We start from the raw sequence: 23,580 nt of genomic DNA, 5'->3' as shown, positions 1-23,580 counted from the left end.
TACCTGGGGCAGACATCCAAGGTAGGAAGAGTCAAGGGGGTTAGGAATAAACAAACCTTCACCCCAAAGAAAGCAGAGTAGAGCACCTCTGGAGAGCGACTCTCTCATCAACCCCAACCCCAAGAGGTCCATGGAGCAACGATCACCCCATGGCTGGAAAGAGACATTTCCAAACAAGCCTCCTTCTATTTGCATTCAAAACATTTATTTTGGGAAATACATATTAAACACTATTATTTGTACAAAAGTGGACTAAATTTGTCATAATGCTTATAACCCCCAAAAGGCCATTTTAACAGATCTGGATGAAGGGTTTTTTATTGTATTATTTTCTTCTTTTTTTCCAAAAAAATAATCAGGTTACAAAGGAGAAAGCGGCATGTCTTGTTTGGCCCAGCTTGAGATATCGACTAGAGGAAAAAGAAGTTTAAGATGACATTTGCAGAAGTGTCTCACACAAGAGATTTTCCCCCCTTTCAAAGTCTTTTTCTTTTTTTTTTTTCTAAATGCTTGAAATACATATATCTTTTCAGTTAATATGCTTCTTTTAGTTTTGTTTTTGCTAAAACATAGCAAGTCGGCAAGTAGAGAGCTGTTCTTCCCCAACAGCTCCATCGGGCTGTTGTGGGGGGAGTGGGGGGAAATATGAGTTAAGGGGGAGAGCGGATTCTCCTTTTTATGCACCACACGCACCGCTTTGGCTGCTGGAGGGGCCATGTGTGGGGAGTCCCCGCAAACCCTCAGCTGAGCAACATCATCTGAGCATCCCCACCAAGATAAGAACCCCCTCCTTACTCTTGGTCACCTGTGCTGAAGAAGGTGGCTCTGTCCCCCCATGAAGACCACGTGGTGGGCTCTGCAGGCACCTTCCAGCACTAGAGGCCAGGACACGCTGCCATTTTAATATTTACCCCCCACCCCAAAAAAAAGGGCAATTTGCAGAACGTTTTATCCCTTAGGGAGGATACAGAGACTGACGGAGCAGACGACAGAAAAGCAAGCAGGGCTGGGGCAGGTGGTCGGGCTGCAGAGCTCTGTTCGAGGACCACCCACTCCTGTGTCACGGCGTTATTTAACTGACGCCTTTGCAGGGTCTTTTTTGTACTGGAGACTCACTGGAACAAGAGCCACGTTGTGGCAGAGCCAGAGGGAGCACAGGTAGAGCAGAAAGCCTGCAAACGGTGCCCCAGCCCTGCCCACGGCTGCAGGGCTCAGTCTGCATGTGCAGAGCCCCCTTGCACGAGGACAGCAAAGCAGAGAAGCGTGCTACGTACACACGCAAGTCACAGAGGATTGAAAAATAATAAAAAAAAAAAAAAAATACCCAACAGCCTCTTCTGACGTAGGGAAAAGCCTGATAATCCCAAGGGTCAGACAAGACAGAACAACCCTCTGCCTCCCACTGCTGCTTTGCAGAGATGTTCCACTCTCAGTCCCCTTTGGATAAACACACTCTGAGCCTCCATCAGAAAAAAACCACCCAACTGAATGAAAAATAAATACACAAGTGTTCCCAGGACATCAGTCATATCTATGGTGCAGGGGAGAGGGAAAAGGACTCTCTACGAAGTGTTGCATGCCTTTTGCAGGCCACAGAGACAGACAAGGCAAGCCCTCCTTCCCTTCTCCCCTGCTATTGCAACGTAACAGTCTGAAAAGGCACTTCTCCCAAAGCAGGTCGCTCTGCCCAGCCAGGGCCAGTAACAGGCGAGGTGACACCTAAACACTCCCAGTTTATTGCATGTAAGCAGGGTAGAGGGGATGGGCTGGGGGCTGGCAGGTGCCAGAGGGCTGCGGAGGGCTTGGAGGAGGCAGCAGGAGACAAGGATGGCACCATCTTGCCCTCTTCATACCACCGTACCTTGCTTCCAAAGGCTACATTCACCTGGAGAAACCCTTGCCTTCAACGGACGGAGAAGAGCCTCTGCACAGAGGGGCAGGCAGGGCTCTCGGGGGGCCCCCAAGCCCACCAGCCCCACAGATCTGCTCCCTGGAGCTCCGCTGTCAGAGCAGCAAGAGCCCGACCTCTGCAGAGGGACGGTCCCCAGCCCAGGGATGCTGGACCAGTGGCTGAGAAGAAAACCTGTGCCACAAAGCAGGGGGGATGAGCGGTCACCCCGCTCCGCACCACAGAGACGGCGTCTGGTTATTTGGTCAGTTAACATTGGCAGGGGGTGGGAAAAGGGACAGTGGCAGAGGATTTATATAAAAATAAAGGGAGAAGAGGGGGAGAAATAGCGAGCGTGAGCGAGCAAGGTCCTGGCTATGGAGCAAGACGGTTACATTTCATTAGCCACCAGCTCTTTGTTGGTCATGCCATTGGAGAGCGAGCTCTGGCCCTCGTTCAGCCTCTTGACCCTGTAGGCTTCGAAGTGGATGTTGCTGGTAATATCCTTTATGTTCTGCATGTGCGTCCTGTGGGAAAAGGAGATGAGAACAATCGCACCTCGCCGGGCACAGGTTTGGCCTGGCCAGCCTCTCTCACCTCAAGGCTTGCATCCCTCAATCTCTGCTTTCAAACACCCCCGTCAGCCCAAATTTCCCCTCTTGCTTTATTGGTTCATGGTATCTTTAGGGCTCAGGAGGGAAGCAAAGACAATTATGGGTAGCCAAGACCAGAAACTTTCATCAGTACCAACAGCCTGTATTTGGGTACATGGGAGTCCTGGCTGCATAAGAGCCATCTGGGAAGAGCCCGGTCTGGCAGCTCCCAGTCCTTGGGATTAGGTTTGTGGCCCCATACAACCACCTACCAGCAACAGCTCATGTGCGCAAAGTTTATATCCCAGCCAAATTTAGAAGGAAGACACTGGCTTCCCCCAGCAAGCCAAGGGGGCTTAGCCTCCCATTCCCCTACAGCAGAGACACCTCTGTCAAGAGGGACCAGCAATCGTCCAAATCCCCCAACAGCACAATCCTGGGATGCAGGATCGGGACTAGAGATAGGACTCAAAGCTGTTCAAGGATCACTAAGGTCTAAAGCTTCCCAGCTGCTTGCAGGTGAGCTGGAGCCACACCACAGACTGCCAGGTCTGTCCTGACCCATTCCCTGCTCCTCTCCATCCTTAACTCAGCGCTGTAGCTACAAAAAGCCCTCTGAAGCCATGTTCCATTAAGAGGGGCCGCCCCTTGCAGAGAGGCTGTGGCTTTGCAGCAGGCTGGGAGGGACGAAGGGATGGAGGAGCAGACCAAAGCAGAAGCCGTTGCTTCAAGCTGGGCTGTCCCCTTTCTTTGGATGCCACCTGGTGGCTACGGGGACAGGACGAGATCCTACCAACCTGATGAGGAGATCCCGCAGATAGGCAAACTCACAGTGTGTCGTGTTCTCCACTGGTAGAAAGAGAGAGAAACCCATCAGTGCGCACTCACAGCATAAGTACAGCAACTGCTCAAGCTAAGGAGGGACCTACGGGGCTTCGCTGGCACGTGGAGGGCTGAGGCGGGGACTTACCCCAGGGGTGATAGGGTGTAGGACTCAAGAGTGCAGTAAGGCCAGTGGTTTACTCAGGTACCTGCCCCAGCTCAACATAACCAACTGGCTGGCGAGGTCTGACTGAGTGTTCCCAGTCTCTTCCCACCACCTTCCACCAAAGGAGGGAGCTTCCTGCAGCGCCTCCTAGTGCAACTCCCTCTTGGGACCAACACAAGTTTCAGCAGATCCCGAACAATGCAGGGAAAGGGAAAGAGAGCTCTGCAGTGAGTTCCAAAATGTCTCCACAGAAGTGTTTTGTCTATAGATTCACCAGGAGCATCCTGCGGCATACCCAGAAAATCGGTGACTGCTGCCTGGGCTGCTGGTGCTGCCGAAGTATGCAATCTCCTGCTGACAAAGGCTACTGCTGTCTGAATAGGGCTTGGAACAAGCAAGAGAGATTGCAAGAGGAAAAAATCAAGCGGTGGTGTTCCACCACAGTTAGTATGACAGTTAGTATGCGGTGTTCCACCACAGTTTAGCAGGTATTTAATTTAGAGGATCAGCTCCCTTTTTCACTTTTTTTTTTTCCAGCCAAACAGGCCATCGCTGGGTCCTGGGGTCTCCGTGGGCTGAAGGAAGATGCCACATGCAGAAGGTGAGTGGTTTAATGAATCCTATTAAACTCAGAGTTTCCAAGGACAGAGCACAAGAGGGCAGCAGAGCTTTCAACTACACTGATTTTCCTGGCATCTTTGTTAAACCCCTCAACACAGGATTCCAGTTAAAAAGACTCATAAATGAGAGCATGAAACAAAGGGGAGGGAAATAAGAGGGGTGGCACTGGAGCCCTGCCAGTTAGCTGTCAGGGACAGGAAAATGCACTGGAGCCAGAAGACTTGGTCTGGCCTTTAAACCATGATTTAAAATAGAGGAGGAAAAAAGGACAATATGATTGGCATGAAGATGGATGAAGGAAGAGATCCCAGAAGGGCATCAGCCAAATCCGTGGCAGAGAGTGCAAAAACCTACAGATGTCACGCGAAAGGCTCTAATCCGGGCTCGAGACACAGACACATCAGCACCGCACTTGTGTGCCTTCAAATTTAACTATGCAAGTGGCAGAAGCCAGGCCAGAAAAGACAACAAGACACTCAGAAATGTCCCTTCCAGCACTCCGCAGCCACCCATGCTGCACAAAGGCCCAGGAACTCGGTGCAGGAGCACTGGCCAAGGCATTTCCAGTCCCCAGACACTGGGGAAGTGATTTTCTTCAGAGAGCCAGGGAAGCACAATATATGCCTCAACTTCTGCTGCTGGTTTTGGATCTCATCACCCTCAGTGCAGGGGGACAGGCTCAGGAGGCAGGGAAACAAGGATGAGATACCTTCAATGGTGCCCCACTTGGTCTTCCTTCCAAGGATTCTTCTTCCATTAACCTGGTATTCCTGGTCACTGCCCACCACTGCAAATGGGATCATTTCCTGAGGAAAGAGAAAAACATTACGGTTTTCTCCTGCAAACTGACCAAAAAACCAAGCAGGTGAGCAGAGTCCTACATCAAGCTGTTTCCAGGAAGGAGTTTCATGGAATGAGCTGGTCTGTCTGTGGTGCTGCTCAGCAGTGCCGTCTGCCAGGGACCGCCGGCAGCCCAGGGCCTGGGCAGGAGCAGTCTCACACACACGCCCAACCCAATACCAGTCTAAAACCAGACCCAAACCAGTCTAGCCCAGGATGTCAGTGACAAGCACCAGAAAAAAGCCAGGGCAAAGGTATCCTGATGCCAGCCTGGGAATTGCCCCCGGAATCTTGCAGCCTGTGGTTCAGTCATTTCCTGATCCAAGGTGATGACTTTGTACTTATGAGTTTCTAGAAGACTTTTTTTTTTCCTTGAATTTGTTCAATCCACTTTATTAAGTCAAAAATTTGATAGTTGCTTCCTATAGCAAGGAAGTGACAGCCACAAAAGCAGAGCTGCCTACAGGCCAATTCCCCCAGGTGCCAGGAAAGCTGCTCCCCTAGCAGGGATGGGCAGACAGGAAGCTGTCCTTGGGGCAGGGCAAGGGATCTCCCTTTGCCTGCTGGTTGCTGAGGGCACCTTTGAGGAACAGGGCTGGAGGAAGAAGCAGTGATGTGGATGGGAGAGAACACCTTCCCCAGATGCTTTCCTAACCCTCCTCCGTCCTTGTTCTGACCTCTAGCAGGACCCTTGGTTCTGGGTAGACCCCAGCACTCAGGTCCTGGGCAGATAGCCTGGACAGGGGTGCAGAAGCTTTGGAAAGAAAATAGAGGCACTTTGCAAGAGTCCCCCATCAAGGGCATCACCAGCACCCAGAGCTGCAGGGTCCACCCAAGCACGCTCACCCGCCGATGTCACGCACTAACCCTGAATTTCTCATTCACTAGCCGATCTTCAGAGTCTTCATCAAACTCCTTCTGAGGATACACATCGATCCCATTGGCAAGAAGATCAGCCATTATCTAGGAGAGAAGAGCAGAGGAACATGTGAAGGAGACCTAAGCAGAGGAGCTGTACTCCCACCATGGTGGAAGCTCTCCGACGATCCAAGAAACTCTCGTGAGCAATGCCCAAGCAGCAACACCTTCTCTCTCCATCCTAAACACTGCCCACCTTGGGGAGACAGACCTGTGTTTAACTGCTACACACCTACCAAGTGCTTGCCATGGAATTTCTGGAAGAACTCAGTGCCAAGACATGGTTCAGGATGAGAGTGAGATGAAGTTATATGAGCTGGGCGTTGCTTTGGGATTGAAAAAGACAATAAGACAATACAAGTTGCACCAAGCAATGGGGAATGTAGCTGCCAGGCACGCAACTCAAAGTTAAGAAGTTGCTTTCTGGTGTCTGTTTAAACTCCTTGGAAAAGGAGTCACAGCAGTGTCTCATCCAAGGGGGACAGGGACCACAGAGAGCTCAGAAGAGAGGCTTCTAAGGATTTTGCCTCTGTGCAAGGGGAAGAGATGCTGAAATCTGATTCCTGGGTGGAGGTTCAGCTCATGGGGTGGATCAGCCTTCCTCAACAAAGCTGCAAACCCTAACCCACCCTGCTCCCATTGCTTCTTACGGCAATACATTCCTCTGCATCAGCCCGACGTTGTAGGCTGGCAAAGAAAGTGGACGCAGCCCAGAGAAATCCCCCAGCCGGCTTCCCACACACAGCCAAACCTACACACTAGTTTTAGAGGAACAACCCAACTCCACAGGGCATCAGAGCCCATTCAACTAAGTGGATGTAGCGCTGGCACCGACTTGGAATATGAATTGCAGCGTCCTGTGGCCAAGCTGGTGCTCTACCATCACCTGCGCATCCCAATCCAAATATAAAAACTTATCACCTCTCTGAACCAGCTACACCCTTGCACACAGACAGGGCTCTGCTTTTTGAAGTGTGCATGCTGCTGCCGAGGGAGAAGTCCAACAGCAGGTCCCAGCCTGCGCACGCCTGCACTGGATCACCCGCACCCTCCTCTGCACCAGATCTGGAGCCATGAGCGTAAGGAGGGTCGGCCCCTTGCAGAAGGGGCACTGCAACCACATCAGCGTGGCTACGTGTTCTCCCTCCATCTGGAAGGATTCTGGGGTTACAATCAGGAACGTAATCGGAGACAAGGCGAACTCATCCTGTGCTGAGCCAGTGTCAAGCAGGCGAGCCAGGTGGTCTCCTCAGGGTCCTCCATTATACAAGGATCATGTATATCAGCAGCTGAGAGGGCCCAGTTGACATTTTAGGTCCTAGACTGATTGTGTAGTCCCAGATCCAGCCAGCCAATCACAGACACATGGATGTGAGCACTCGTAGCCTCGGAATGGAGCCAGCAGTCTGCAAAAGCTGCTGCAGAGGGCAGATGCAGCACTGTGGATTCACACCCCCATTCTCCCACATCAGCTCCTCACAGACCTCTGTGCAAACAGGCTGACTCCCCAGCCAAGCCCAGCCTGGACTACCTCTCACATCCATCCTCTAGCTCACTACTAAGGAAACTGCTTGCAAGGTTTAGATTCAGTTCCTAAACCCAGACTGGATATTTCAGTCCCTGATCCTGCTCATCAAGAACTGGGAAGACACTGGCATGGGAAGGGGTGGCTCATGCTCTTCTGCACAAATCTCCACTGCTTTGCATCTCCAGGTGTGTGTGGAGGAAAGCTTGTGCCCTGCTGGGAATTCAGACAGCTCCTCCTCATCTCCCCATCACCAGCTCCCAGTTGAGGACGTTCCATGCTTTGCTTTTCCCATGAATCTTGCTCAGCAAACACATTTTTTTGCTTGGTTCCTGTATCAGTGATGATGCTGCACAGGAAGGGTTTTCCAGCCTCTATGTGCAGCACCATCATCCTCCCAGAATAACAGATTCCAGCCTGAAAATAATAACAACAATAACAAAGGAGGCAGGAGAAATAGGCCCCAAGACTTAGAGCTCAAAGCCTATCCTGCACTGACAAAGATCCAAGAGAAACACAAGGAACTGCTTGGAGCGCAAGCCTTTCCTCCGGCCACGTGGGATCGCTCAGAGCTGCAGCCGGAGGAATGCGCTGGGCTCCCAGCCAGGCACTCGCCTTCCCAGCCCTGTTGGGGGAAGGCAGGGGGAGCGGTGAGGGGGAAAGGGGCAGAAGAAATAGGGAACAAGAGATGGGAGCCCGGAAAAGAGCCACTAGCCCCTTACCCTTTGTTTGAAGTAGTCCCTCTCCTCCAGCGTTAATGTGTCGGCTTTTGCAATCACAGGGACAATGTTGACCACTTTGCTCAGGCGTTTCATGAACTCAATGTCTAGCGGTCGGAGCCTGAAAAATAGAACAGAAAAAAGGGGATTCGCACATAGCTTGCAAGGCGGGGGAACTGCTGCAAAGCCCTGGCACAGAGGGGGCGTTCAAAGACTAAGCACAGAGGGGGAATTGCTTGCTTTTAGATAGGACAAGTAAAGGCGTTTTCTTAAAAGTATAACACTCGTCCATCTCAGACGCAGTGTGCAGAAAAACACTTTAAACATTTCCCTTTCAAAGCACCCTGCTATTGCCTGTGAACCCTTGCAAAGTCCCAGAGAGGGAAAGGCTTTTATCTCTGTGCGATTCTCAGCCACAGAGGACTACAGGAACTTGCCCAAAGCTACTCATGTCCTTGGCGAAACTGGGATGACAGCATGGACAATGCTGGAAACGCAGCTAGCCCTCCCGCAATGTACAAATCAAGCTGGGCAGACCATGGCGCGAACAGTCCTCCAGCCTTATCTAAGCTGTCATCCACTGCCATCCACTGCCCAAGGAGAGCACAATGTGAAAATTACCCCGGGTGACTATTCCTGCTCACACTCCCTCCCGCGCTGAGCACCAGCCTGCTGTTGTACATGAGCCAGAATCGCGTCTCATATTTATTGGTTGGGATTAAAAAAGGCTCTCCTAATTCTCCAGAGCTCACATGGCGCAGAAAAGATGCTGCTTGTTCCAGAGGGCAAAAAATGTCAGAAAACCTCTATGATGAAAGTCTCAGCAGAGGGAAGCTTCAGAGATTGCATAACCCCGAGGATCAGCCCCTTGGGAAATCCCTCCCTGATAAACACTCCTGCTGACAGCACAGATGCAACCTTTGGTGCCACGCTGCTCTGTGTCCAAGGGCTGCAGTCCAGCTCCAGCTGCAGGTGGCCATGAGGGCGCTTGGCTGTGACGCTCCCTCACTCCTCAGTCCTCTCTGATAGCATTTTTACTCCTGGGAGTTCCCAAGCCAGCTAGAGAAAAGCCCTCCTTGGGACACTTGTGCTTGCTGCACGTCTGGAGGTAATGGGGACACAGACCCATGCAGGGCAGTTGAGCAGATGTTGCCCTGAAAAGGGAACCCCAGAGGTCCCGAGGGTACAAGAACACTTTTGGGGTGCTCATGCATTAAGGACCCTGTTTGAAAGGAGCTGAAAGCACAGAGGGAAGGGGCAGGAAGGCCAGCGCCGGGGCTGGCACTTCGCTGGAGCACGGAGCAGAGCAGAGTGCGCAAGGAGAACATAGCTCAGAGAGCACCTACTGCCAATATGCTCACGCCATCACGGTCTTCTTGGCCCTACAAAGGACTTGGGGCTCCTGCAAACTCAGCAAGAGTTATGCTGGTGCCAAGGAGAAGGGGCTGATCCTGCTCCTCAGCAGTCACTATGCAGCACCCTCATCCTGCAAGGCCACCTCTGCCCAGGTCCAGCACCAAGGGAGGTATGTCCAGTGCTGGAAAGATAGTCTCAGCACCAGCTGCTCTGAAAACAGGAGATCGAGGCTGCTCCGGTGCAGCTAACACCAGTGATTCAGCCCAGCCCAGCCCTGGTCAAACCCACTCCTCTCTGAGGGATCTGGCTGGACCGCGGCACGCAGACCTCCTGTCCACACACTAACAGCACACACAGCTCAGTGGAACAAACGAGTTCCTAACACAAACTCAGGAGTCACAGCTCACCCTGGGCCCCAGGAAAGAAAGAGTTTGGTATTAGTAAGAAAAAAAAAAAGAAAGGAAACCCCCATGGATACATCTAAGCAGACTTGCTGCTGGCAAACATTGTTTGGAGCTCTGCATAATGTATTTCCCAGACCTCCAAGGAAGCAATGCAGTTATGCTCCTTTCCCAGCAGACTTCTTTCTCCTCCTCTCTCTTTGCTATTTTTCAAACAATTTTTCCCATCTAAAAGCCTCTTCCCTACTGAGTCTGTATTCCTGCCTCTTTCATCAGCCTTTCTTTTAGAGTGAAAACTGGGATGTATATGTAGGTGATGCAAATGGATTCATAATCAGGCAGACATTTGAGTTTCAGCTTGACTGATGTGCAAGACTTTTCTTACTGAGCCCTCACCGATCCCCAGAGGATGCCAGCAGCGAGGCTCTCGTAGGCAGAGCCAGAGCCAGCTCACACCCCTGCGCATGTCCACCAGCATCTGCGCAGGTGCAGAAACCGTGTCCCCACACTGGTCTGCACCCAAAGCCAGAAGAGCCCACGGCACCTTTAACATGACTTTCTGCTCCGATGGCATTCTGCAAGTGCCTCATCCATGCAGGCCACCTCCCTGCACCATCCTGGAGAACAGAAAGGGAACCAAGGGGCCCTCCAGAAGAGTAAACTGTATGGTTTTAGGCTATTTTGCAGGTTTCTAGATATTCTACCAAACTCCTGCACTGGGTAGCCTCAAAATCATTAAGTATTTAAAAGAAAGTGATTTTTTTCCACCAAGAACAAGATTGTCACATCCATATGAAGAAACCAAAGGAGAATAAATGGTTAAAGGTGATCACAGCTTGATCTGCATGTTCTTAGCCTTCACAAACACAGAACTGGGGTAGGAACCGAGATGGGTTGCAAAGCCTGCCCTGAAGTCCCTGTAAAGGGAGGCAGTTGCGGATTAACCCTTAAGCCGCTCAGAGCAGAGGGCCAGACTGAAATGAAGCTGAGCAACCCTCCACTCCAGCCTCTGAATCTATGCACTTGGTCAGTGTTGCTTTTTTCCCATTTTTATTTAAGAAACAAGCTCTCGCCCAATGACTCCGCAGGCTTAGCCCTGGGAAGGGATGTCGAGTCCTTTGATGCGCCTGACGGGGAAGGACAGACAGACAGGAGTCTCTGCTGCTTTGGATGCATCACATGGTGCAGGCAGCAGTTTCCCAAGGGCAACACAGACAAGCCCCATACAATCCTGATCCCAGGCTGGACAGACAGCATGGAGCATCCCAAGCACACGGATGGTGCCATGTGGGAACGGTGGAGTCCTTCACAGCCAGCTCTGTTGGACCCTAGGGCAGGTCCCTGCAGCACTACAAGCCACCACCTTTGCCATCCATGTTGCCCATCGCTTCCCAGTGAAGGCAGAATCATCAAAGCAAGGACCTGGACTCCCTTCCCATCCCTTTCCACGTGGGACCACCCCGCACTCAGCCTTGTGCGAAAACCCCAAGACACGGCCTCACAAGTCTTCGTCCTCCAAAATAAGCATAATTCTCTACTACCAGTGCTGCCACAGCAGCTCCATCCACAGGAGAGGTGGCCGTGCTGTCCATTCATGTCCAGGGACCACAGGCAATGCTGTGGCAATTAGAAATGTACCTTGGGCTTCACAAAGGAGCAGAAAGGAAACCCAATGCCTACTTAAGGTCTTGAAGAAGCAAAATTTTCCACTGACTTCTCCCTCCCAGTGGGATCTGTCACCCTTCACTCATTTCTCAGCTTATCTCCATCCTGTGGCAGGAGGGGATGCTGAGCCAGAGGCCACCTCTGACACTGGGGCAGGAAAGCACATCCCCGCTGGCCACGGCCAGGGAGGGAGCCAGGCCCCAGCCGGGCTATCAGGCTACAAGGAAGAAGGATCAGAACAGGGCTCAGCAAAATCGGCCTCCAGCCGCTGGGCTCGCTCGGATATTGGAAACACATGTTCGGTGGGGAGAAAGAAAAAAAGCAGCTCAATACCCACACAATTGCTGTTAGCCAGCGGGTGAGAGAAACCAGAGCGTAAGGCTGGAGAGGCTCCAGTAGGGGACACAGGGATGGGACTCCATGCCACTGCCTGCATGGTTTGAGGAGGGCAGCCACCACCACTGAAAATGTGCAGCCTCCGTGAAGGTCAAGCACATTAGATCCATTAGATCAGATTTTAAGAGTTAAACACTCAAAAAGATAAGAAAAACCTCAAGACCAGCAACTTGCCAAGGCAGGGTCTGCAGATTGGGGTTGAGATAAGCCGGACAACACACTAGATTGGCCTAAAAATGTCATCTCCCTTTGAAATGTTTTCTGCTTTATCGTATTAAACCATAAATGCTTTGCCGGGTCCCTCTGCTCCCAACCAACAGCCGGTTACACAAGAAGAGCATAACTGGCCCATGCAGTCATTTTATTCCAGCAAAGGATGCATTTTTGGTCTACCCACTGACAGAAGCAAAACAAAGTCTTTTCTATTGGAATAAATCTCTACATGGGGAAGAGGAAAAAGCTGACATTAATACAGTGCTGGCGGCTTAAATTTACTTTTGAAAATAGACCCAAAAAAATCCCCACACAGACAGAGCCAGAAGTGGAAGCAATTGACACAAATCAAAAAGAAACTTGGGTCTCGTTTTATGTTGTGATACTTTAAGTCGCATTTTTTAAGACACTTTAAGCACCCCAGATTTTCACTGTGGGCTATGTGCCTAGATGAAAAAAAGAAAAAGAAAAATATAGAGTGAGATCTAGCCCTTTGATGCTGTCGCTTGAGAAGTGCCAGAGAGCTCTACACTGAATAAACTGCAACTCACTTGCAGACTAGTCAAACAACCTACAAAGCAGCACAAGGAAAAACGGCTTCTCTCCTTACAAAAGCAGGGGCGCAGCACAAGAAATTAATGTTCTGTTTGCAAAGGCAGCCTCTCTGTCCAGTTTGAGAGCTCAGCGACTGGTTTCCATCCTCAGTTGAGCAAGCAAGGTGTCCAAAGCAAATCAAGCAGCTAACCGGAGCTCAGGGAGGCTTTGATGGTACCTTGGAAGAGTAAACACCACATTTCTCTGGGGTACAGCAGCTCTGCTGTGTTATTCCAAGGGCTCCGGATGCTACAGCTCTCAGAAGGACAGCTTCACATCGTCCTCAAGCTCATAAAGCCCCAAAACCCACAGGATCCCAAGGATGACCCTGACGGCTGAGCTGCCCGAGATCAAACACAGGAGAGGGAAGCCTCAAAACTGCAAGCGAGGACGACAGGGTACGTACGAGTGGCCAGTGGCTGGGATGAAGTATATACAGCAGTGCACTCGCGTATCGGGGATCCGCTTCTTCCGGTTAATGTTGATTTCCTCCTGCAGGTACTTCTCGTACTGGTCATTGATGAACTTCATGATGGGCTGCCAGCTGCAGAGAGAGAGGAACATGGGACACTGAGTTTGAGTGAGGGATCTGGACCACCCTGAGCCTTCCACCTGGCCTGAGTGTGCAAACCAGAGTCTGCTGAGTAGTGGGATGCTCTGCATCTTAAAGAATCCCATAAATCAAACAGACAAAACCAAAGCACACTCACACAGGGAATGTTTTAGTTCCTGTAAGTTTCCATTCAGGAGGGAAATCACAAACCTCACATGTTCACTGCTTAGCAACTCACCACACAGCAGCAGGAAGGCATTAGCTGGCTGGTTGAGGCAAATGAATGACTTAAAAGCCCTCCCTTCTCTGCCCCTGGACCCGGCTGCTGAGGGGGCAGGGCTGGGAGCATCCCTTGGCTCCTCACACCGTGTTGTGGTACAGGAGCAACAGGAGCATCAAACCCCACAAAGTCCAGCCCAGCTCGCGGCAAGGAGAAGGCAGCTGCCACCAGCCAGGCAGGACAGCCCTGCCCCGGCCCAGGGGGATCATCCCATACAACCAGCCACTCTCCCAGGGATTCCTGCCAGACTTCAGCCTTCAGAGCCACATGAGCGAGGTCCGGTGACCGGCCACGCCAGCAGACAGCTGCTCCCAGCCGCAAAACAAAGGTTATCTCATGGCCGGAACAGCAGGATGTTTGTGGGCTCTCACAGGGTCTGTGATCAGTCCTGGGGAGCATGGCACTACGCTGCCACCAAAAACAACGCTCTCCCCTGCTCCCCACAGCACGCAGGCAGCACAGGACCAGGCTATGCCCCTCAGCACCAGGTCTAGGTCAGGATGCCCTGGGGCTCGGCCACCTTCCCTCCGCACTGGTCACCAGCTCACCAATTCTCATTGTTGATGTGGTCTCCAAAGCCTGGGGTGTCAATGACCGTTAGCTTCATGCGAACCCCCTTCTCTTCAATTTCTGAAACGGAGATGAAAGTCAGTGTGTAAGGGAAGTGTCAATGGGTGCTCTGGCCAAGCGTACCCTCCCAAAATTAGCTAGAGGGCTGGAGCTTGTTCCCAGGGGAGAAATGCATCTTCTAACTGTCATGAATCAGCCCTCCTCCAAAGGGATGCAGCGCCCTGTCTGCCCTGAAATGCCACCCCACGGCCAACTGGTTTATTCCCTTCAATCACAATTAAGTCTATGCTAGTGGAAAAAGAAAAAATAAATGTTTTCTCCGGATGGTAAAAGCCCCTTCAGACAGACAAGAGTGGAGGTTTAGTGCAGGTCCACAATGCCACGTGTCCCTGGAGACTCAAGGCAGAACAAGACCAAAAGCCAATGCACCAGGTGGGATTTGCAGAGCCTCACCATGAGTGATGGATTTTATTTCAATGGTCTTGGGGATCCGCTCTTCTGGAGTCGGCTGTACAGATTTCCGGCTGATTTTGGATTTGAAGAGAGTGTTGATTAACGTGGATTTCCCCAAGCCACTCTGACCTGGAAAAGAACAGGATAAGCCACAGTCAGCACTCACTCATTTCCAGGCTATTTTTTCAGGGGCTGTAGACTGGGGACGCCGACAGACTCAACATCCACTGCATCTCCAGGAGGGAGGCTAGAGGTGCAGCTGCAGCTTCCCTGGCTCAAGAAGCTCAAGTCCTCCACCCCAGGCAGGAGGATGCTGTGGGCAGCAAGTGCCTTCCCTGGCAATGCATCTCCCACCTGTAAAATGGATTTCCACAATTACACTACAAGGACTCACAACTTAGACTGGATGGGAATAAAGGAGCCAAACTAATCTCTAGAAGCCTGAACATCCCCTGGAGAAATGCAACAGGATGAGGGCTGACTGTTGCCTCCCAGGCTTAGCAGAGTATGCCCTCCCCGAGGGGCATCCCACAAGGTGCTGCTCCTCTTGCATCCCTCCCTGCGTCTTCTGGGAGGGCCAGAGCTCAGCTTGTTTATGCTGCCACAAATTCCCCAGCCTGTAAACAGTTAGCCCAGAGCCTGCCAAGGGAAGAACAATGTTTTCCAGCCGCCTTGCAGCACCGACTTTCATACCACACACAGAGCTGCCAAGGCAAAGCCAGGCCCTTTCCTGAACACCCCTCTGCATCTGCAAAGCAGAAAGCCGAGGTGCTGTCACAGCACAGCTTGCTCATGGAGGGACGGGCGCATCTTCTGGCAGGGAACTGGGGGCTCAGTTCACACAATCTCATTTGCAGACTTTCAGGACCAGTGCTCTGATCCCTCTTTCCCAGGAGAAGAGCAGCTGGAGCAGTAGCAGTGCAGCCAGTGGCCTCTACCTAAAAAAAAGCTCCTTCATCCCATCCACCGTGCAGCCTCAGAAACCTAAAGAGCAGTGGGATTTGGGCATACAACCTTCCAGCCCTCTCTGCACGTGGACACCCTCAAGGACGCTCTCATTCTCCCCTGCGCCACACTGCAGGTCCTCAAAGGAGCCACCAGCAGCAGACACCACTCAAGCCAAACAACCTCGCTATACAAAACCCTCTTCTTGGTCTTGATCCCCACCAGTAAATCATACAGAGCATTTATTCCGTGGTACTTGCACCATGGTGGCATCTGCTGTCAGAGCTGCTCAGCACAATCTCCTAAATACAAGAAAACTCACAGGCAGGAGTTTTATCCCAGCTGCTGGAAATGCTAGCAAAGATCAGGGCTCTGGTATACCAGCGAACCCCTTGCGCCTCGACTGTGCTCTCTGACTGCTCAAACCAGCGCAGGGCTCTCAGGAGAGCTGGCAAGGGAGTTCTCTGCAAGGCTTCAATGGGTCTTGATACCTCTCGAGGTGTTCCCTTCCAGGACATTCCTATGGTTAACACACCCTGAGACACAGGAAAATGTGCAGGACCACGGGCCATGTCACATCGTCAGCTTTAAGGACAGCTGAATTCAAGTCAGCTGCCTGGAAGAGGGATTTGCTGACTTCTACCTGAGCTGCTGCTACTGAACGGACTTCAGCGAGGACAAACATCATCACAGAAGAACACAAAAAACTTGCTGAGCACATTGTGGGCAGTAGGTATGGAAGGAAAACTCACCAACAACCATGATGTTGAACTCAAACCCCTGCTTCATGGCTTTCCGTCTCATCTGCTCCAGGATGGCATCTATCCCCACGTAGCCAAAGTCCGCAGCCGGCTTCTCCGGCCGCGTCGGCGCTGCCTGCTTGGGGCCAGCATCCCGTGGAACGTCTGTCATGCCGGGTACGTGGCTGGGAACTGCCTCTGGACCTGTCAGGCAAAGAGAAGGTTGTCAGGTGTGGCAGACAGGGAATGAAAGGAGCCGTCTGTTGCGTCAAAGCAGGAACAAAGCAATCACGGCACCAGAAGGATAAGAGGAAGAAGGCATGAGGGATCTTCCTTCACCTGTAATTACATAAAATTTGGGATTCCTTGTCTTAATTTCCTGGATTCACCTGCATTCTTGCTCATAGCACCAAGCCTGCCGCAACAGAGGGATGCTGCTATGGGGGGAGTAGACACACCAAGTCCCATGAGCAGCTAATCTGCTGCTATGGAGCAGGACCCAGTGCTGAGAAAAGTCCAGGAGTTTAGTTAGTAAGTGATGAAGGCTTTTAGCAACACAGCCCCGTGCCCAGGCACTGCTGTCAAAGGCCTGCAGCCTTCACAGCCTGCCCACTCCTCCACACCACTGTAATTACAGCGCTCTGCAGATTGCTGGTGGGAATGCCTCATGGCCACGTTTCGGGAAACTGGACGGCTTTGCAGACACAGTCCTCAGCATCTACAGACATGTGCCCTCCTCGAGCTCCAGCTGACGCAGCACAGAGGCTGCTGGCTTCAGCTCGCTTCTCGATGAAAAACCAAAACCGAACATATCTGCATCAAAACGGGTCACACCAGACAACACCCACGCAGACACGAAGCTTTCATGATCCTTCTCTAATTCTGCCAATATCCACCCAAGCAACCTAAATCCTTCAGCTTCCCATGGAGTCAGGACATTTATCTCCCCTGTAAGGTGGCTCTTGTGCTCCACGTGCTCTGTAAGGTAGCAAAGGACCTCAGGAGAAGCAAACATATACCTACTGCCTCATTTAACACCTTCGTACCAAACACCGAGGAGCTCCCCATGGCGTTCAGGCAGCAGCATCTGCGCTGGGAACGACAAACTGCTCCTGATGCACTAACGGGTGATGCAATCTGCTCCCACTCTACCCCAGCTGCTCCGTGTCACCCACAGCAGATAGAGCAAACATCCTGAAGGCAGAGCATGCACAAGGTCAGCCTGGTCTCTGCAAGTCCTGGAGGTATTAGCCATGGTGACCTCCTGTGATGCAGGCATGGAGAGGCATGTTTTAGGAAAACAGATTTCTGAGAGCCCTCCCCATCCCAGGCCGCTGCTGACTGACGTCAGGATCTCTGCCACCAACAGCCTAAGCACACATTTTATTTTCATTAAATAAATGAAATAACACATTTTCATTTCTTGTGACACTTTAAAAAATATATTATTATTATTTACTATGTTATTAACAATGAAAGCCTTATTATTTGTAAAGGACTTACTGCAAAGTCCCCATCCTCATTCCTTCACACAGGAACACGGCTCTCAGCTCATCTCCTCACCCCACTGTTATTTCTGGCCTTTAATGAGGTGCTGCCTGGTTTTCCCTCCCCCATTCCATCGGGCTTTGTCTGTAGGAGTGTGGCTGGTCCAAAGGGGCTCCTCCAAACACAAGCCCATCACCCATTCTGCTCCAGCGATGGGCAGGAGCTGTGGGAGCAGCATCAGACCCGAGCCTGCAAGGTGGAAGTGCTTGTTTCCTGCAAGCACAGCGAGCTCCCTCATGCTCAGACACAGGCCAAGTAGAGAAAATATATATAAATAATAAAAAGTAAACCCAGAACTGATCTCAAAGACCAATGGGTCATTTTGAGCGCTTTTTTCCAACACTCAGTCCTGGGCTGTACAGACCAGTGTTACTCACAGAGCTGCTAGAGAGCAAAAACACCGCAGCCAACACTCATGGTAGCGACACACCCCTCCCAGGGCACACACGGAGTCAGGGTACTGCACAGCTTGCAACGCGCTGTCCCCAGCAAAGCCAACCAGCCCGGCGTGACCAGGGTCTCACCACAGATCCCAAATTAACCCATTCCAAAACAGCAAAGGCAAAAGCAGAAAAAAACCCTACGTACCACTAGGGAAAAAAAAAAGTAAAAAGACTAAATTAGGTGGAAAATATGCTGCCACAGGCAGCAGCGCTGGGTTATGCAACTGATTTAAGTCCTGCAGGCACCCCTTGTCATGCGGGAGAGCCCAAAGCATGCCGGCCCCATGGGACAGCAGCCTGGTGCAGCCGAGGTCCAGCAACATGCACAGAGAAGCGTAGAAACCAATCAAATGGAGCAGAAAGCCACCCTCTGCTTGTGATAAAGGCCGGGAGTACCTCCAGCACATCCTGGCTGCTGCTGGGCCACCAAGCCCCAGTGAGGAGCAGGCAGCAGCATGCAGAAGGGGCTGACCCCCTCACTGGGCAGGGGGATGTGCAGGCAAACCTCACCCCCGGCACAGGGAGCAGATGCTACGTGCTGCCTCCTCACGTCGCCTTCAGCGTGAGAAGGAGGCCTCGGGACTCCCCCAGCAAGACAAAAGCCACGGGAAGCGTGGGGCGATGGCAGGCGGTTTGTCACTGGGGAGCCCACAGGCGTGCTGCCACACAGGAAGCGCTCAAGCAGCACAGCCGACAGCGCGGCCCACGCTGTTTTGGCTCAACAGAAGAGAAAAAGGGATTTAAAGGACATTTGCTTCTAGCACCTGGGAAAAAATAAAATAAAAATGAGCATATTGCAACCAGGGGCATCTGCAGGACAGCAGGGGTGCAAGGACACAAGTGCCCTGAAGGCACCAGCAGTCTCCCAAGGGAAACGCTGCAGCCCAGACCTTCACTTTTCTTTTTGGCTTCCCAGTACAGAGCTGATATTTTCTTAGCAAGGACTCCAGCACCCCACTTGGCTCCAAGGGGGTTGTGTCAGCAGGGGCAGGATGTGGCTGAACCGCAGGACCACTCTGTGGCACAGGCACACGAGGATGCTGTGCTCAGTAGTGGGAAACACTCCCAGCAGACACTTGTCTAAAATAGATCCTAGAGGTAAAGCAGAGCAGAAGCAGTGAATGCCCAGAACTTGTCTGACCTGCTGCACTCTCTGTGGGGACAGTGCTAAACCCGTGGCACTCTCGGTGCCAGCATCACTGAGCCAACCCTTCCAGAGCACTTCAAGGAGAGATGGATTAATAAACACCCAACACTGTCAGGAATTCCTGATTACTAATGAGTTCCCGGCAAGAGCAGGATCAGATCTCACACACCATTGCTTCACCAGCACCACCAAAACACAGCTACTTGTCCCCCCATGGGGAGCGAGGCTGGGGAAGCATGTGGGCTGCTTGCTTTGCTGATGGGGACAAACAGCCCAGAGCCTGCAGCTCCCTCCAGCTTGCGTGTTCCTGGATAAACACAAAGCACACAGAAACACGCGCCTGTGCCATATTTAGACCCCCTCTGTCAGGGAAACCCTTTACATGTGGGCACAGGAGATGTTGATACCACCAGGGCAGCATTGCACTGAGCGGGAACAGACCCATGGCTGTAGCACGGGTGCCAGGCTGACTCAGGACAGCTGCTCCAAAGCCGATTTTGCCAAAGGCTGTTGCACTGTAATTGATGCACATCAGACGTGAGCCAATCCCAACATCTGTGAAGCAGGAGACGAAAGGCAGCCTGCAGGGAGGTGAGCCCTGGGGAGCCCCCCCGGGAAGCTCCCTGCTCCCCAAGCCAGCGGGACACCATGCACGGGCGGCAGCGAGAAGGGCTTTGCAAAACACTGATGGCAATGGGCCACCAGCAAACCGAGAGCTTAGAAACACTGCACTGATGCCACACGGCTGCAACAACCCAGGCCAGCTGCGGGAAGAGGATGCAAACACAGCCTGTGCGCTCACCCAAAACCCTGAACCTTGGGGCTGGCAGTCCTCATCGAGGAGTCGGGGAAAAGGATCTATAGGAGACCATCTCCCAGTCAAAACCAGTAGCTCTATGCTCTGCTCCAGCAATGCACAGGGAGCGGGATGTCAGTGATCCAGCAGGGCAGAGCTGATCCTGGTGCCAGGCTCATCATAGTTCTGGTGCTCAGTGGCTGCACGTAGCCAACAGAGAGAGTCCAGGAGGCTGCACCTCTGCCACTTGCCACCCACTGCCAGATTCCAACCATTTGCAGACTATATGGATGCACAGAAATGCAGAAATGTTAATGCTTGTGAGGTAAATCAAAGAAACATCCCTTGGATGCACGAAGCACCAAGCATTTGCCACCTTTTGGTGATTCTGCAGCCAGTTCCATAGAACTACAAGCACCCAAAAGAACAGGATGCTGCAGTGGTGGTAATTCTCCTTCCCTTCACACACCAGACACTGGAAACACCATCGGCTTCCAGATTTGTTGGATGGGTTCACACAAATACGGAAGATTCACAGCAGCGAACAGTGGTATATTGGGGTGTGAAAACCCAACCGCTTCTTGAGCATCTGAGCATTTACAGGTGTTTTTGAGGGAGCAGCGTGGACTAAAGGTTATTTCAATTTTGGGGAGCAACAATCTTACAAAATTGTGCCTGTAGGGTGTGACAGAGATGTTTTTAGAACCAAAGAGTGAATTTATAGTTCCTGGTTAACTACAGCTGGCCAGCAGCACACACACCCTCTGGGGCCTCTCCCCTTTGCGCACTGAACTGGTGACCACAAGGTATGGAAACAGATCCAACCTGCAGGCGAGGTGGAAAAGCCACAGCTTTCCTTTTCAAGGAGAAGTCGGGAGGCATCAGGAGGGAGGGAGGCAGCAAATCCAGGGCCGGATGCACAGCCAGCGTGGCCCAGACACTGTTGCTTTCTTCGGCTGCCTGGTTAGAGCCACCACAGGATCCCACAGCGTTGAACACAGCAGGTCTAGGTCCATTCTGGTCCACACGGGTGCATGGGAACCAGGGAACACAAGGCACAGGTTGGTCTGAAACCAGGGGAGTGGCCAGTGCCCCGGCAGAGGGCTCACCCTGGCAGGCAGAGCTGCCACCACCACAGACCCTACAGCACCAAACCGTAACTAAGGGAAGCTTCCAATAGTCAACTGAAATTATCTGAGGTCAGCTGTCACAGCCAGGCCTGAGCTAAAGCCTGTCCGCTCGCATTCCTGGGCACCAGGCTATGGTTTTAGGCTGACTGCCAGCCCAGGCCCACCTGCCAACCAGTTACGTTTCCTTCTCAGCTTGCATTTCCGTCCCAGAGCCAACAGACACAGCCTAGAAATAGCAGAGTGCTTAACTACACTTCATTGGACCAAATCCACCCAAGAGCTGTCAGAGAGGTGGCCAGGTGCCTCCTGAGCACACAAGATGCTCCAGCCTTGAAGCATTCTATTCACATGGAGGGGGAAATCCATCTCTGTAGATCCAAAAAAGGAGGCAGCAATTCCTGCTCTGGAGTGAGCGCTTTGGTAGGCAACCAGGCAGGACCAGAGTGCCGAGCCACAGGCACACACTGTGCATAGCTGTGTAGATAGTTATCCGCACTCACCCTGTGTGCTTCCCCCTTCCTGCTCCGGAAACGATCCTCTGCAGCTTACCCTTCACTCACTCTTTCCTTTCCAAGAGATGGATGCTCCAGGGCTGCTTCCCTTCCCAGCTTAACCCTCCAGCTGCCACAGGCTCCAGTCATGGGCATTTCTGGGCTGGGATGCAGCGAGTTCATCCCAGAGGTCAAACCACTGTCCCAGCTTCACACGGACACAACCTCGATCACTCACAAAGTGCTGCTCAGGTACAGCAGGAAGCCGACCACCGCCGTTCTGCGGCTCAGCCGTGCCAGCCCTTGCAGCCCAGTCAGCAGTCGGACATCCTCATTTCTTCAACAACATGTGGCAGCAGCTCTAAACCACTTACAGAGACCCGCGAGGAGTTGTTACACTGCTCTCCTCCTGTGTGCCCAGAGACGCTTAAAAGGAAGGTAACGATCACATCAACAACCCCAAGCCTTGCCCGCATGCCAGTCGTGCAAACCAAGCCGTGAGGCTCGGACATGCAGAGATCTCTGGGCATGCAGCCCCGTCTCCCTCCATGAGCAGCTCCCCCAGGGATGGACCAAGAGATGGGCAGAGAGCTGACCCGAGGCCTCGCGGGGAACAAGCGCGTCGCAGGGGGACTCTCCTGCACACCAACGCCAGCAAAAGCCACTCCAAGAACCCCCCCGCGAAGCAAAACATCCGTGCAGCCCTCGCTCCCTGCAAAAAGGCCGGGATTCCAGGGACCCCCCAAAGGGGATTCCCCGGTGGGTCCGGGGAGGGGACCCCCTCTCAAGCCCCTGCCCACCCCGGGCAATGGTGTTCACCGCCAGAGGGACGCGGAGACCCTTCCCCGTCCCCCGGGAAGCGCACGCACCTCTCACCCCCCCTTCTCCGCGGAGCGCTATAACCAAGCTGCGGCCGCGCCGCGTGCCCGAAAGAGCGCGCGGGAGGAGGTCCCCCCGCCGGGGCCCGGCACGGGTACGGGGGTGCCCCGGGCTGACCCGAGCGCGCCGCTGCTGCAGCCCCAGCACAGAGCAAAGCACGGCAGCAGCACCCCGAGGGGGGCAGTCCCGGGACCTCGGGGGGGATTCACATCTTCGAGTCTTTAATTCAACTTTTTCTGTTTTGTTTTTCGTTTGAGACTTTTTTCTTGCTTTATTCTGTTTTCTTAGAGGGAATATAGGGGGTTTTGTTGCTTTTTTCCCTCTTTGTTTTCTTGTTTTGCCTCTTTTCCCCCTTTTCCGCGGGGCAGCGAGTCCCAGACAGCCTCAGACCCGTTTCGGGAGCGGCAGCAGCGCGGGGGGAGCCCAGAGGGCCCCGCAGGAGGCTCTCCCCCCCCGACACAGCCTCTCTTCATCCCGGACAGCGCCGGCCCGGCTGCCCCCCAGCAGCAGCCCCTCCTGCGGGGCGAGGGGGGTGCAGGAGGATCCCCCCCCGTATCGTGCCCGGGGATCCCGACACCTCCCACCCCCTCGGGCTCGGGTGTCCGCGCTCCTCCGCGGGAACCACCGCCTCCCCCGGCCTCCTCAGGCTCCCCCCGACAACAATTCGCCCCCAAACCCCCATCTGCCCCCCTCTCCAGCCCCCCCATCCTCCGCACAGCCCCCGCCCCCGGGCACCAGGCGACTCACCCGCGGCGGCAGCGGCTCCAGCAGCCGGCGGCTCCCCGCCTGCTCCGCCTCCTCCCCATCGCCCTTCCTCCTCCTCCTCCTCCTCCTCCTCCTCTCCCCCCACCACCACCCTGCTTTCCCCTCCCCCCCTCCAGCCCGGCC

The 23,580-nt window shown here is 53.0% G+C and overlaps 1 protein-coding gene across 7 annotated transcripts in view; it reads right to left on the bottom strand.

The window, feature by feature from the left end:
* Window positions 1–206: 206 nt before the first annotated feature.
* The window catches only part of SEPTIN9 (septin 9), a 141,964-nt gene continuing 118,590 nt past the window's right edge, over window positions 207–23,580 (bottom strand). For 4 of the 7 annotated variants that reach the window (XM_054083274.1, XM_054083272.1, XM_054083275.1 and 1 more), the window contains 9 exons: window positions 16,271–16,462; window positions 14,574–14,702; window positions 14,099–14,180; window positions 13,124–13,261; window positions 8,096–8,213; window positions 5,798–5,893; window positions 4,800–4,896; window positions 3,279–3,330; window positions 207–2,415 (listed from right to left, as the gene is read on the bottom strand). In XM_054083274.1, the coding sequence (XP_053939249.1) occupies window positions 2,280–2,415; window positions 3,279–3,330; window positions 4,800–4,896; window positions 5,798–5,893; window positions 8,096–8,213; window positions 13,124–13,261; window positions 14,099–14,180; window positions 14,574–14,702; window positions 16,271–16,462 (1,040 nt within the window). In that variant the 3' untranslated portion in view covers window positions 207–2,279. Of the gene's footprint in view, window positions 2,416–3,278; window positions 3,331–4,799; window positions 4,897–5,797; window positions 5,894–8,095; window positions 8,214–13,123; window positions 13,262–14,098; window positions 14,181–14,573; window positions 14,703–16,270; window positions 16,463–23,439; window positions 23,502–23,580 lie in introns of those variants that run through there. The other 3 variants (XM_054083277.1, XM_054083276.1, XM_054083278.1) reach the window with 2 other exon arrangements.

This window comes from Cuculus canorus, chromosome 18, assembly GCF_017976375.1.
Source record: "Cuculus canorus isolate bCucCan1 chromosome 18, bCucCan1.pri, whole genome shotgun sequence".
Lineage (NCBI taxonomy): Eukaryota > Metazoa > Chordata > Aves > Cuculiformes > Cuculidae > Cuculus > Cuculus canorus.
Note: the sequence above shows the minus strand (reverse complement) of the source record. Positions and strands in the feature narration are given on the sequence as shown.